Source organism: Verruconis gallopava (assembly GCF_000836295.1).
Source record: "Verruconis gallopava strain CBS 43764 unplaced genomic scaffold supercont1.40, whole genome shotgun sequence".
In the NCBI taxonomy this organism is placed as follows: Eukaryota; Fungi; Ascomycota; class Dothideomycetes; order Venturiales; family Sympoventuriaceae; genus Verruconis; species Verruconis gallopava.
This window is the reverse complement of record NW_015622176.1, coordinates 24853-38865: the sequence shown is the minus strand read 5'-3', so window position 1 is coordinate 38865 and position 14013 is coordinate 24853. Positions and strand designations below refer to the sequence as shown.

Below are 14013 nucleotides of genomic sequence, written 5' to 3'. Positions count from 1 at the left end.
CCATTGGAAAGATCTCATCTGACAAAGGCATAAGATCATACTTCCGACGATGTTGTACGAAGTGATAGCGACCGTACGAGGAATTCGATTGATCGCAGCTGATGGATCTATCTGCTAATACTTCTGTAGGTACGGCCGCACAGCATTGCCGAAGTCAAGGAGTACGTTCTTCAGTCGCCTCAACCACGGCCCAACTAACACTTTCCTTCAGCATTGCGCGCACCGCCGGCAACCTGATCCTCCAGAATGGCGGTGTCATCCGCGGCTTCACAAATTGGGGCGTGATGGCGCTTCCCAAACCGCTGCCCAACAGGTCCGCTTCGATTTCTAACAGCTCGAACCGCACGGCGGATCCGTATTCCGCAAACCTGAGCAACAAGCACACCATTGGGCATTACTTTATCATGCGCTTCGACAGCTCGGCGCATGCACAGCACACGCTTCGAAAGACGTGGGCCGGCGATCCACGGCTTCTTCGTTTCAGCGTTGTGAAGTTGGGGGATACGCTCAAGGCCATCAGTGACGTGGGAGGCAAGGCAGAAGAGTGGGCGCATGTCGAAGGGAATGAAGGCAGCACAGGAATCAGTTTCTCAGAGGAACAGCGGCTCACAGTCGACGAGGGGATAAGAAACGCGACAGAGGGGACGACCATGAAGAGGATTGATTACTCTGCTTTTGCGAATGCGGCGAGAGGACTGTGATTGAGTTGATTCAACGTTAAAACATGCGCCAGCTGTATTATAAGAGCATTGGGAGGCGTTGAGGTGGTATGCAGAAACCCATGACGGACGTACACTTCTGCATCGGCAGTCGGGAATCTCTACATGGATCACTTGCTGGTCATGTCTGGGCCAAGGACTATCAATCATGAGGCTCTTGTCTATTGAGCTGCATGTTCTCTACTGATGTACCCTCTTTGCTGCTCACTCAAACTCAAAGATGAACTTTTTGCTGATCCACACTCGCCATGCTCAAAAGAACGTGTCCTAATTATCAAACGAGCAGTTAGTCTCTCAGAAATGTCCCTACTAGCTTCATGAAGTGCTCTCTTTCCTCCAAAAACGGCATATGGCTAGCTGTCTTTCTGTTAGTGAACTCGAATACGTCGAAATTCGGACAGGACATTTTTTTACATCCGGCAAAAGTGAACCACTTGACTCTCCCTCCTAGCTCCTTCCAATAAGGCTCCATCGCCATGTCCACAGCTTCGTCATACTTGCCATTCAGCAAAAGGACACTATTCTCCCCTTTACATTCTAGTCCTTTAGACTCCCCTTGACGGTTAGATCGCTCGGCCCGTTCATCGCCCTAAACACCGTCTGATCGGCGCGCAGATTTTCGAACGCGTCTAGAAGGTCCCTTGGCCACGGCTCGCATCTGCACACGTGCAGCTTGTAGAAATACGTGCACTCCTCCTTGTAGGCCGGACTTTCGTAGTCCTGCTTCTTCTCGCAGCCGTCCAAGACGTCTTGGATGTCCTGCGGAAGCCGATTCTTGAGCGTGACGACACCCTCAAGCCAGTCCCGTACACTGGCGGGCGCGTTCCCAATGATCAGCTTGTTGAGGTTCTTCGGCTGCCTGATACCTATCTCTACCGCGAGCATGCCGCCCCACGAGTTTGCCGTACACGTCGTAGCTGGCTAGCCCAAGGTGGTCGACCAAGTTGTGGAACTCGTCTACAAACAGCTGGACGGACCAGAAGCCGGAGTCCCCATTCTTCTCCCTCAGGTGGGTTGAATTTCCGCAGCCGATCTGATCGTAAAATATCACGGGAATGCCGAAGTCCGTGGTCAAATCCGTCAGGCTGAGGAGGTACTTGTGCCCTATTAATCACAATGAGCAATTCCGCTACGGTCTTGAAGGCTGCGGGAAGATATACCTATTCCAGGACCACCGTGGAGAACAATCAGCGGCCTATTCCACTCAATAGATCTCCAACCAGCTTGTACCACGTCAAACACTCCTTTCCTGCAGCGTCATTTTTAAATTGTATCTTCCCCTCGCTGACAGGCACTTTATTCGGCGTCATCATCGGCCGCGTATTAGGTTGTTGTGGGTTATCGTGTAGAAATTCTTGCCTCAGATTCTTGCAAAGGTAGGCCAGCTGATGAACCTTTAAATTGGACGAGTCTCCTCAGCCCAATCATGTCTAGGGTGTAAGACAAAAATCGACAAATTACAGTAGGTGAAATCACACGCCAGACATAAGCTTGCCTGAAATAACCAGATTGGAGAGTTCATAAGCGTGCATAAATGCTATCCTACGTTTTCACACTTTGGAGCAGGTCAAGACTTTGGGAATCGCCAATGTCTACATCAAATTCTCTATGGCCTCACTTACACAGATCCCTGAATTCTAACTCCAAATTCGCCTCGCTAACTGTGCATATTGGCTTCTTTCCATCCATAAGAAATGGTATCATAATCGTCAAGTCTAGAGCGCATAATACAAATCCATGAACACGTTTCCTATATGCGTTAAAAAGCTGTTGCTGGCCTCCTGCACACATCTATCGCTTTCGAGCTTTCGTCTGCTTTCCCAAACAGGGTGTTGTCTGACTCCGTCATTCCGTCCACGTCTATGGAGCTCTCTTCATCGTAAGCCATGCATGCATTCACGGAGTCATCGCCAATTTCAAACCACTGTCCTGTGGGAGAGAGTGCATCTATAGGCGAGATTCTGCAGATCAACCAGTAGGAGCCGGCCGCAACGAGGAACCCGGTAAAGTAGTTGAAGTTGTAGATGTAGGTTGCACTCGCCGGGACCGTGGCACCAACCGCGCCGGCGAAGCCTATGATGTTGATGAGAACGCCAAAAATGTAAGCAAGATAACCGCGCCAATTACAACCGAGTGTGTAGAAATATGGGCCAACTTTGCGATCCGAATACAAATCTTTGACCTGTAGGTAGCCCTTGCGAACTGAATAGTAATCACAAAAAATGACGCCCGCAACGGACGAAAGGAACACGGAGTATGCGGATAGATATGTTGTGAACTTGTTGCTGGATTTGAGCAAGTTCCATGGACAGATAATGATACCTATGATGGCGCATATGTAGCTGCCTCGACGGATGTTAAGATAGCGCGGCATCAAAGCGGTCATATCTGTCCCGGCTGAGACGGAATTTGCGGCAATGTTGGTTCCTAGCTGAGCGAGAGCAAACGCTGAGGCAATCGCAAAGATGCCAAAGCGCTCGCCCGAGCTGGCGCCATTTAGAAATCTCTCCAGCAAATCGAGAGGGTTCCAGATAGCTTCGCCATATATGACAGCGGAGCTCGAAGACACGATGATTCCGATAAAACTTGTGAACGCGAAGCCGACAGGTATGATGACGAGCTGGGACCAGAACGCGTCTCTTGGCTTGCGTGCGAAACGAGAAAAGTCTGGGTTGTTCACAATGAGTGTGGCGAAGTTGGCAATGCCGCTCATAATACCCTTGACGATACCCCAAGCGAGGTCGCTACCCTTTGCGGAGCTACCTTGGTGCACGACTGGTCCAAGGCCGCCGGCTTTGGATATGGCCCATGCGAAGTACGCAAGGCCTGCCAGGGGAACAAAGTAGGCCTTGATTGTGAAAAGATGACGAATCTTGTGAACAGGAAACCAGAGAGCGGGGAGGGAAAGAAGCCAAAACAGAAAGAAGGCCATGAACTCCCTGGTAGGTGGGTCTCCGTTCGTGTTCGACACGGTCTCGTAGTTCTTCCAGACAGAGGAGATCATGATCTTGATGCAATGACCGCCCAGCCAAGCTTGAACGCCGTACCAGACGCAGGCCATCGCAGCGCGATTGAAGACTGGCCATAGCGAGCCCCAGATACCGAAGGAGGCGCGTGCAACGACCGGGTACCCAATGTGATAGATAGCGCCAATTCGACCCATCACACAGATAAAGCAGGCTGAAATGGTATAGCCAATCCAAACACAAACCCAAGACTGCCACCATGACAAACCGTACTCTGTTATCATGGCAGACGAGATCATCCACGTGTTTATGTTGAAACTATCGGCGATCCAAAAACCCACGTAGTTCCAAGCGCCCCATTGTCGACGCTCTGGTTCGACAGGTCTCAGGTCGAGGTTAGTCAACATCAACTGGGTGCTATTGAGACCGGGTTCATTCTCGACGGCGAAGTTGTCGATGAAATTTACGACCTTGGAGTTTCGGAACCTCTCTAGGATGGCGTCAAAACCAGTATGCTTCTGACCGCTGTTTGGCTTGTAGAATGCATCTGGATGAGATGATGGACCAGTAGTTCGATAATGGGGTCGGGGGCTCCTCGTTCGTGGTGTATTGGCATAGGAGGTTGATTCCGAAGAGATGAGAGGCTCTTGCTCGCGTTGGTCATCGTCGGAATCAACAGTCCTCAAACTATAAAAAGAACCTATAGGGGAAGAGCTAAAGAACTCGTCCAACTCAACATCGTTCTGTGGCAAGGATGAAGGCATTAATAAAATACCTGAGCCGGATGCAGAGACTGCAACCGCCGAGACATGCGCTCTGCGTAAAAGAGAGCAGGCTAGCACACGGGCTACCCGATGCTCGAGAGCTGTAAAAGAAGATCTGAAGCGTTCAGGAGACTGCTATGCGAAGCGGAGTGTTGGTTAGGCACGACATGATTGTCAGGGGAGCGACGCCAGGGGATCGGAACCCTACTGGCAGGACTGAGCTTACGGGCGAGTAAAGAGCGCGGGCGAACGCCTCGATGGAATCTAAGATTGGCGGCGATCAAGCAAGGCTGTTAGGCTGGTCAGAGACGAGGTGTAGAAGCGCTTTTCTGACAAGGCCACATCCAGAACAAACAACGAAGATGCGTTCGTAGAGACGATCGAGATGAAGACCATCTCGGATTCCACGCGGCGAACTGCATCCTTTTGTTAGGATATCTTCCGGCCCAGACGCGTGCGAGGCCTTTCCCGTCGACTGTCTTGGATTGCAGAGATAAAGAATCCCGTTAGTGGGGGCTCAGCCCGCATATCGCAGCGCAGGCTGCTGGATACGCCGGGGTGAACCAATCACGAGGCTTCATTTCTCATGCCATAGATACTGTTTCTCGAATGCATCGAGTAACTATCTCTGAACTGAACGTTCACTCTGTGTCCAGATCCGGACCTGGCTCTGCTCGAACTTCCCCGTCTTTCTGTGTATTGTAACGTCCTATCGCTAGTTATACACTTGAAGGCTCCTCACTCCGCTCCCGGAAACCGTCCTGATGCTCTTGCGGATGGCCTTCTCTTCCCGCACTTCGGCGCTGGTTAAATTCTCCCGGTTGTGACCGCTTGTTCCCGCTTGTTCATCCAGTTCCATGTGTCTTCTTGATCACATGGATTGTGCTTCATGACCAGCTCAGCACAAGACGACAGGATTTCACAAAACATGTCCATGAGACAGTTTCGCCGCCCTCGTGCCTTGCGATCTTTGAATATTCCCCTATTGACTTTAGTCGAGTCTCGCCGTTGGTTTCGATATCGAAACTCCATAATCCCTTGCGTGAGTCCACAATATGCGGATCGAATGCCGACGCTGGTGGTGGAGCGTCATCTAGTACATGGGCAACTTAAGTTTGTGAAAAAAGGTTTGATCCAAATCTGAATAACAACAGTGTCGGTGAACACGGAGTTGATCATGACGTTATGTTTCTGACCAGCTCTGACCTTGGGTGCACACAACGCTATTGATTTGTTCCTGTGAGCTGGAATAGACTTAACGCACATCGGCTTGGGCCGTAAACATTTTACGATACAGAACCGTGCACATGCTTCTCAGAAGACATATGTCGAGAAAATTAGCACAAAACTTTCGAGAATGACGATCTCCGGGTCGCTGAATCTTCTATCTTGTATTGTTCCTGCGCCGGAGCGCAAAAGTAACAGAAATCTTACCTAATCAACACCGCCACTTTTGACCTGAAGTGAAATCCGTGTACCCTCTTTGAAGCCACAATCCCTGTGCATCAGCATTCATGCCATCGTTTCGTACCTCATCTTTTTCTCGCAGCCTCTCTTTGTTCAGTCTTTGAGCTGGCGCCATCACCTAGAATTCTCACTCACCTTCTTAGGAAGGGCAAGATCCCTTCTTCGGCGATGGCTCTTACCGTCGTTGAAGAGCCGTCTCCCAAGGATGAACGCCTTCCACCTCCGAATCCACCTCAAGTCATCAACACGCCTTGTGGAGACTTGTGGCCGAAGCCGTACTATTTGGAAGATGGGCTGCGCAGGGTTGAGCCGTATCACTTTACATATTACACAAATGTGAAAGAGCGGTGGCGCAACCGACCGATCCTAGACATATTCACGAGCGAGTTCAGAGATCGGCCAGAAGAGTATTATGTACGCGGGCTGTTCGCAAAATTACTTTGCTAATTTCGCTTACGGTTCTAATGCTAGATACACAGAGACAGGCCATAGAGAACGGAGCCATACAAGTCAACGGGAAAGAGGTAAAACCTGACAGCATCCTCAAGAATGGAGACTTGATATCGCATACCTTACATCGGCATGAGCCACCAGTCACAGCGGACGAGATCGGCATCCTACACGAAGATGAAGATTTGATCGTCATCAACAAGCCTGCTGGCGTGCCCGTGCACCCCGCTGGACGATACTTCCACAATTCTGTCGTCGAAATCCTGCGAGCGCAGCGTGGATATACGTTTAACCCACGGCCTTGCCACCGGCTCGATAGGCTGACAAGCGGCGTCATGCTCCTTGGCAAGACTCAGAAAGCAGCGGACGCGATGTCCGTTCAGATCAAAGGGCGCACGGTCAAGAAGGAGTACGTTGCCAGGGTCCTTGGCGAGTTTCCGGAGGGCGACATTGTTTGCGAGAAGCCGATCCTGCAGATTAGTCCTAAGCTAGGCCTCAACGCAGTGCGGGCAAATGGCAAAGAAGCCCGCACGTTGTTCAAAAGATTGGCGTACTATCCATCGAGAAAAGAGCAGCTCCCAAAGGATTCAAGTGCTGAGGACGATAAGGCAAGCTTGCCGTGGAAGCGGTTCGACGGTTACTCCATCGTGCGTTGCCGTCCGTTAACAGGCCGCACCCACCAGATCCGAGTGCACTTACAGTTTCTCGGACATCCCATCTCTAATGACCCAATATACTGCAACCAGAGAGTCTTCGGTCCCTCCCTCGCAAAGGGTAGCGAAGGCGACTCCGATCGCGACGAAGACATCATCTCGCGCCTCTCACGCATGGGTAGGGAGGAGGTTGCCGAGGCAGTCGCTTACCACGACGAGATGGTGGATAAATACCAGAAGCGTAAAGCGGAGAAGCTGACCGGAGAGCTTTGTAAGGTCTGCGACACGCCGCTCTTTAGCGACCCGGGAATCCATGAATTGGGCATATATCTTCACGCTCTGAGATATGAGAGTGAGGACGGTACGTGGTCTTACGAATCGCCACTGCCTACGTGGGCTCTGCCGCCAGACGGCGTAGAGGGGCCAAGGGAAGTGACGAAGGAGACGGACCCTTTAGCAGTTGACCTGGAGAAGCTTGGTCTCGCAGACAGGAAAGAGTCGCCGCAGGAGCAGGATATTTGACTGTCTGGCGCAGAGATCAGTATATGAAACAAAGGCAATTTTTGCTAACGTAGGGACGGTTTCAGCTGTCCGCTGGTCAAATACAGTTATTGAAAGACGCAAATCATATGTGACCGAATGGGATCGGTCCACGGGAACTGCACGCTACGTATTCAAAAAGGAATACCCAGTGATTGAATTACTTCTTTCTGTTGAACATGTACGCTCTTATGATTTTCTTTTCTTTTCTTTCATTTTCTTTCTTTGTCTTTGGCTACTGTGTGGATCCTCGGCTTTCAAGACTCAAGGTACGCTGTACGTGTCGGCAAAAGGCAGTCGACCCAGCCTTGTAAGAAGCGCAGTGCTTTCTGGTTCGCCATGAGACGAGTTGTGTTGCGTCGCATGGCCCTTTAGGCAAATTTCAACAAGGTCATGATACTCTTTGCCCATGGCATGGACCAACAGTGGGACTCTCCGCAAGAGGAGCATGTCCTTCAGCTTCCACAGACTGTCGAACTTCCAGCCGTCGACGATCTTCTGCAGAGGCATCCATAAGCCGATCTCCAGCAACACCAGGCCGAGGCTGTAATAATCGAATGCCAACTCGAATCTTGCCCCGGACGCGTAGGCTGGGTGGTGATATACCTTGAATTGCGACGTACCAGGTCCCACGGTGAACGCCGTCGGATCGTCTGGTCGACTGTGATTGAATCCGATGATGTGAGCACCTCGAATCCACGTGGCCGAGGGTGCAGCTGGATGGTGGAAAAAGGCAATGTTATGGGCTGATATGCTTTTATGCATCCAGCCAACTTTGTGACAGTCGATGATGCCCTTTACCAGCTGACGAGCGAGTGTGAACCGGTCTTCCAGGGGCGGTCGATGCCGGGCGTCCATAGTCGATTGAATCACGGTCGCGAGCGTACGTGGGACCAGAGCCACATCGGAGGGCGGAAGTTCATAAACGACGCCAAATGCGGTCCTGTGAGGTTGATGAAAGTATCCTGAGCTATGTAAAACCTGCTCTATCGGTTTAACAGGGTCGTTCAATAGTGTCGTTATGCTTTCGACTCGAGCCATCATCTCCTCGCTAACATGGCCTTCCCATATAGGCGAGTAGGAAATCCACTCGACCAGTACGCGCCGGTGAGAGCCGTCGACTTGTGCCAATTCCGCGAGACTGTGCTCGCCGAGAACTTTTGTGGCGTCTACTTTCACTTGACTTGCATCTTTGATGAAAAGATCGGGTCTAATGCAGCTCTCTCTCTGGAAAGCGAGGATCGACATGCGCTTAATCGTGAGCAGCATGCGGATGCGCTCAGCTACCGGGTTTGCGGCGTATTCTTCGGACATGCCACTCACCGCTTCGATATCAGCTGTCTGCACCAGCTCAGATTCGAGTTTGGAAGCGGCTAATCTAGAGAGACTGTCCGGTAGGAAGCTGTGTAATTGGTCAATGATAACTCGAAGAGGCGAGTATAGCGGCTGTAATGCAGTTTCGTAGTGTTCCAGGATTGACGATGCCTCGTTCTTGCACTTTGACAGGCAGTACAGCAAAGGATCGAGCTTCTGCATTGGATCATCCAGTTCTCGGTACGGACAAGTCTCCTCGAGGAGCATAGATTCGAAAGTGTGTCTCCATATTCTAAACCGTCTTTGTTCCATATCTGCCTCTATAGAGTGTGTTGCATTACACAGTTTCTGAAACATCTCTTCTACCGCTTTGCAATATGCCACGAGGGCAATCCGACCAAGTTCGAACGTAACTTCTGCGATTTTTGGTCGACGTTCAGGCTCAAGTGACAGCATTTTGCGAACGAGGCTAACGCCCTTTCCGTAAATTTCCTCTTCTTGGGCTTCAAGGCTCTTTAACCAAGTCATAAGTCCTGCATTCTCCTTTCCAGATCCCGCATGGAAGGTCGAGGTGGTCAATACTCCGATCTTAACTCGCCTTGCGAATCTAAATTTCGCAACGGATCCCGGTCCATAGCATAAATAAGTTAATACCTCTGCGATAATACAGCCGAAGCTCCAGATGTCGCTTGGTCGGCTAATAAGGCCTTTCTGGAACGCATTTTCTGCATCCTCACACTCGGGCGCTAGGTAGTGGCCCTGGCCCACTTCAAACACTTCTTTTGATGACTCTGCAGCGTCACGGAATCGCGAGAGCCCAAAATCAGAGAGAATAAATGCCTGACCAGAGAATAAGATGTTTTTAGGCTTCAGGTCATGGTGACAACCAATAAACTTCAAGTTGAGACGCTTGATGGTGAAGGAGTGTACTAAGCATATCGCCGAAGCAAGTTGTGCAAGCGAGTGCAGAATTATTTCATCACTTGAGAATCCCGCGGGGCGAGGCATTTCAAAAAGGGATGACATAGTTCCATGCTTAACTAGTCGAAACAGTAAGTTGTGCTTTCGACGGTGCGTATACGAGCATAAGAATTCCACCATGTTAGGGTGCTTCAACTCTGAAAGAAGGCTCAGATTTTGCAGTTCCTTAGCCCAGTCATCTTCGCCTTCAGTGGTGCTTTTAAACTCTTTACGGACGACGCGAAGCTTCTGATGGCCGTTAACCTGTTGCCATAGTTTACAGTCCACTACATGGTATGTGGGAATCTATAGACACTTACATCATCAGGCTCCGTGAGATCCAGGATCTGTTGGTCTCTGTCCAGCTCGACACAGTACACATCTCCAAAGCCACCATAACCGATCTTCTCCTCGCTCACAAACGGGATGCGTATTGCGTCATGAAGCTCCCTGTGCAGGATGCCTTTGGTGAAAACAGGTGCACACACCTCCCACTGCCACTCGAAAAACTCACTGGCAATCTCCGGCACAATCGATTCCAATTCTGGCAAAGTAAAGGGCAGTCTGGAGTCCAACGAAGTCAACGCGAGCTGATCATGTTTGACAAACTGTACAATCTGGGCCTCTTCGTTTTTTAAAAGGATCAAGACAGCGAAGACCTTGCGGCCGTTCGCCAAGACGCGGTCAGCAAGGCTTGGGATCTGCACTGGCGACAGCCCCGCCGAGCTGAGTGCAGCTAGTATCTTGTCGAGAGTGAGAGTCGCAAAGAGCGAGCGGTGGGGGATGAATTTTAGGCTTGTATTGGCGATCGGACGTCGAAGTGCGAGCATCTGGGAGCGGAGTGAGGCAGCCATGGTTTCTACCGTATCTTGACGGAGCGACCTAGAGTTGTTCCCGCTCCCGTCGAAGTGAAGGTAATCGGTGTTACGAAACGACAATTTTAAGCGCTGATGCTTTGTCTCGTCTCCAAAAGCAAAGATGAGGAGGTATGGTTCCGAGCGAGCCGAGTGTAGAACTACTTATTTTCTTCCCTTAGACATGCCTTGGACGTTGTGAAAGGCTGAGATGAGTTATTTTCTCTAAGCCACCAGAGAACCCGTGAAGACATGATGGCAAATTGATGGTTGTCCTGCTGCTTGCGGGCATCAAATTTCCATGCAATATATCTACACGATCAACCTATTAAACGTCTCTCGAAGCAAAGACGGACAAATACATGACGTTTCGCTGTTGATGTCGATGCGCAGTCTCGTGATCTTGGTACAGAAAAGAGAGGGCAGGCGAGACTGAGGGGGGTCACTGGCGATTCAAGGAGGAGAGTAGAACTAGACATCAAGACTGGTGATAGACCAAAAAACAGCACAGTAATTACGATCTTTGTGCTCGATTCAGAGTAAGCAATCACTATCACAAGGACGTCGATGTGATCCAAGTCTCCCTTCGAGGTGACGACATGCCTGATCCGATCCCACCCCCCGAAAAAGCGGGAACCCTGAGTTCTATGGTGGGGCTACAGCTCTGTTGCTCCCTACGTTCTTTTATTTGTGGTATGTCCTTACGGACTCGATTTGCGCCTGAAATAGTTGAATATTTTCGCGCTTTGTTCTAGTTAGCAAGCACTCACATCTGTCAGTTGTGTGCTTTGCGGTATCGTGATCAGCACAAAATCATCCTCGTCCTAAGATAGAGCCCGTAAGTTGGCTGCCTCGAGTTAGGCTTAGTCACCGCAGCCTACCTCGATCTCGAAGGTTCCCGCCCCAAACAAGCCAGTCAAAAGCCGATGAAGCTTGTTCTTGTCTAGGTATCGTTCGGCAATTTTCTGCTTTACCATGGTTTTCAGATCGCGTGGCTGTGCTGAAGATTGCTGGTGTGATTGAGTTGTAGAGGATGCGGAATCTGGCAAGGCGCCCTTGGAGGCTCATGCAGGGAACAGCCTGACGCCTCATGACCAGCAAAGAGTATGCCCGTGGAAAGCTCCCATTTCACCCCTCATCTTCCTGACGCAGCAGCTGTTGTATGATGCTTCCAAACTCTTTGGACTGCTAGCTTCGATCTTTTCCAAATACCTATCCGTTTCGTAGAGGTTTCCAAGCCTTATATTCGATTAGTCTTCTAGGAATCGCGAGATGGCGGGCCAGGCTCCATATTCCCCACCAGAGTGTACATCAACCTCAAATGTCGGTCGAGGCTCAAGAGATTGTGAAATCGACTACTATCATCAAAATTTCCTCAAGGAGGAGTCGAGATTATTCTCTACGAAGACCGATGAAGTCGAGACGCTCTATCTCCCAAGTGGAGCATCAGGTCGGTTCTGTGAACACGACTGTAAATTGGCTTGGATATTTCCCTGACAAGATATCAGAATCGGCAGGTCTTCAACAAAGAATCGGGAAATGGGATCAAGTAAGCATTGAGCGTATGAGAGAGTGAAAGTGTCTGAAAGTCTAATGATTCTTGGTTGTCACAAAGGACAACGCCAACGACGGCGGTTTCTTCCTTCAGTATGCTTTTCCGTCTTTGATTCAAGCTTGGAACTGAAAGGTGCAGCGTTATTCGGCAAGAGTATTCATGGGGCCGACTTCTTATATCGCCTTCCTCGTTACAATCTCTCATATCACATCATCACATATTCCCTCAGTTCTATGCTCTCATTGGTGGTTTTGGTTTCAAAACCAGCGAAGATGACAAAGTCTGGGATGGCTATCATTCAAATGCTCGAACGGTCCGAAGCAGTGAGAACATGAATGTGGAATTTGGTGAGCTATTTTTCTAATTTCCTGCCCGTCCATGGTTGTCTCTTGAGACTGATACAAACTCAGAATGCTGTTATTCGATTCGCTACGTGCATCTGAATGGTCGAAATTCGAAAAACCCATGGTCTTTGCGGCAAATTGGAGTTTATCACAAAGCAAAGAATGCGGGAAAAGATTCGGTATGGATACTGGTGCAGCCCCCGGGAACGCTCTATAAACAGTGGAAGTCAAAGATGGAGTTTACACCACCAGACGAAGCGAGTTTTAAAGGGCGAGATGTTGACCTCCATCTTAGCATATTGTCAGTAACATTGAATAATTGGGATCACCATATCGAGTACCTAAGGAACGAGCTCTCAGAGTTGGTAAGGATATCCACTGACACGTTCTAGCCAGCGAACAGCGCTGACGGTATAGATCAGGAAGATAAAGCCTGTTTTTCTCGTGTCGGAATGGAAAAACCGCATGACTATTCAGTTGCATTCAGCGACAAGCAAAAGCTGCAGCGCTTTCGAGAAAAACTGCTTCGCTATGAAGGCGTTCTTAAGGCAACGGTTACCGTAATAGAGTCGCTGAAGTCTCACTTCAGGCATTTTAGCGGCTCTCTTTCCGTGGACGAACAGGACCTAAATCTCATGGAATTCGACAACTTTTCGAGAACCTGCAAAAGGCATCAACAAAGCATTGCCATCCTCTTGCAACGGATGGTTGGAATAGATCAGCTGGTACGTTTCACAGCGTATGTGGTTGTGCTAGAGAGAAGAACTAAAAAGACAGCTGTCGAAAATTCTTGAGCTTCGCAACGACTACGCCGTCGTACAACTGAATCAAGCCATGCAAAATAGCCTTTGCATGCTCAATCAAATATCGGCCCAAAACGCCGACGTGGCGGAGCAAGGAAGAATGGAAGCAAACACACTTACGCTTCTTACAATTATTGCAACGATGTATTTGCCAGCCTCGCTGCTCGCGGTAAGCTCCTGCAATATGTACACATTCATTCATGTGCTCACGAATGTGCAGACTTTGTTTAGCTCCAATCTCATCCAGCTCGTCGAAGACGGCAACCCCTCGGCGCAAAGTGGGCCCACGCACTTCAGGCTTGCATCACAGTTCTGGATGTATGCTCTACTCACGGCAGTGATGACCATGATGACCTTACTTCCAACGTTTTTGGTATCAAAATTGAAAAAGTTTAAGTCCAATTTCACAGCATGAACTGATAGTCCAATGACATCTTCTGGAAACGAACTGCTGCATCTTTCCAAAATGACTTTGCTTGCCAAAAAGAAACAATAGACTTCTATAATATAAATCAACGTGTCGCTTGCGATTCTATAGCTTAAGAGTTGAGATCAGCAGATATGAATGCACGTGCGCTCACTTGCTTCGTTGTCTAAAGTGTGCAGACCTGTGTCCATGTAGAA

General features: G+C 49.7%; 5 protein-coding genes across 7 annotated transcripts; 3 read left to right on the top strand and 2 right to left on the bottom strand.

The window, feature by feature from the left end:
- The first annotated feature begins 27 nt into the window (after positions 1–27).
- PV09_08357 (ribosomal protein S6) lies at positions 28–1059 on the top strand. The gene is made up of 3 exons (XM_016362237.1): positions 28–73; positions 130–161; positions 212–1059. The coding sequence occupies exons 1-3, from the start codon at positions 50–52 to the stop codon at positions 699–701; spliced, it is 546 nt and encodes a 181-aa protein (XP_016209872.1). The 5' UTR covers positions 28–49; the 3' UTR covers positions 702–1059.
- A 197-nt stretch (positions 1060–1256) lies between these two features.
- Positions 1257–5002, bottom strand: PV09_08356 (the record flags this gene model as incomplete). 2 transcript variants are annotated; one of them, XM_016362236.1, is made up of 6 exons in its annotated part: positions 4676–5002; positions 4461–4584; positions 2507–4407; positions 1880–1968; positions 1628–1823; positions 1257–1578 (listed from the first exon to the last, which is right to left on the bottom strand). In XM_016362236.1, the coding sequence occupies exons 2-6, from the start codon at positions 4494–4496 to the stop codon at positions 1257–1259; spliced, it is 2544 nt and encodes an 847-aa protein (XP_016209871.1). In that variant the 5' UTR covers positions 4497–4584; positions 4676–5002. The 2 variants fall into 2 exon arrangements, with proteins under 2 accessions (XP_016209871.1, XP_016209870.1); XM_016362235.1 differs by having other exon boundaries at positions 2507–4584.
- Positions 5003–5930: 928 nt separating this feature from the next.
- On the top strand, positions 5931–7749 carry PV09_08355 (uncharacterized protein). The gene is made up of 2 exons (XM_016362234.1): positions 5931–6330; positions 6396–7749. Exons 1-2 carry the CDS (start codon positions 6085–6087, stop codon positions 7539–7541), a joined length of 1392 nt encoding a protein of 463 aa, XP_016209869.1. The 5' UTR covers positions 5931–6084; the 3' UTR covers positions 7542–7749.
- A 74-nt stretch (positions 7750–7823) lies between these two features.
- On the bottom strand, positions 7824–10687 carry PV09_08354 (uncharacterized protein; the record flags this gene model as incomplete). Its single annotated transcript, XM_016362233.1, has 2 exons — positions 7824–10082; positions 10154–10687. 2 exons carry the CDS (start codon positions 10685–10687, stop codon positions 7824–7826), a joined length of 2793 nt encoding a protein of 930 aa, XP_016209868.1.
- Positions 10688–11826: 1139 nt separating this feature from the next.
- On the top strand, positions 11827–13927 carry PV09_08353. 2 transcript variants are annotated; one of them, XM_016362232.1, is made up of 8 exons: positions 11827–12137; positions 12196–12236; positions 12303–12334; positions 12381–12589; positions 12653–12951; positions 13009–13311; positions 13364–13558; positions 13610–13927. In XM_016362232.1, the coding sequence occupies exons 1-8, from the start codon at positions 11960–11962 to the stop codon at positions 13802–13804; spliced, it is 1452 nt and encodes a 483-aa protein (XP_016209867.1). In that variant the 5' UTR covers positions 11827–11959; the 3' UTR covers positions 13805–13927. The 2 variants fall into 2 exon arrangements, with proteins under 2 accessions (XP_016209867.1, XP_016209866.1); XM_016362231.1 differs by having other exon boundaries at positions 11827–12236.
- Positions 13928–14013: the final 86 nt, after the last annotated feature.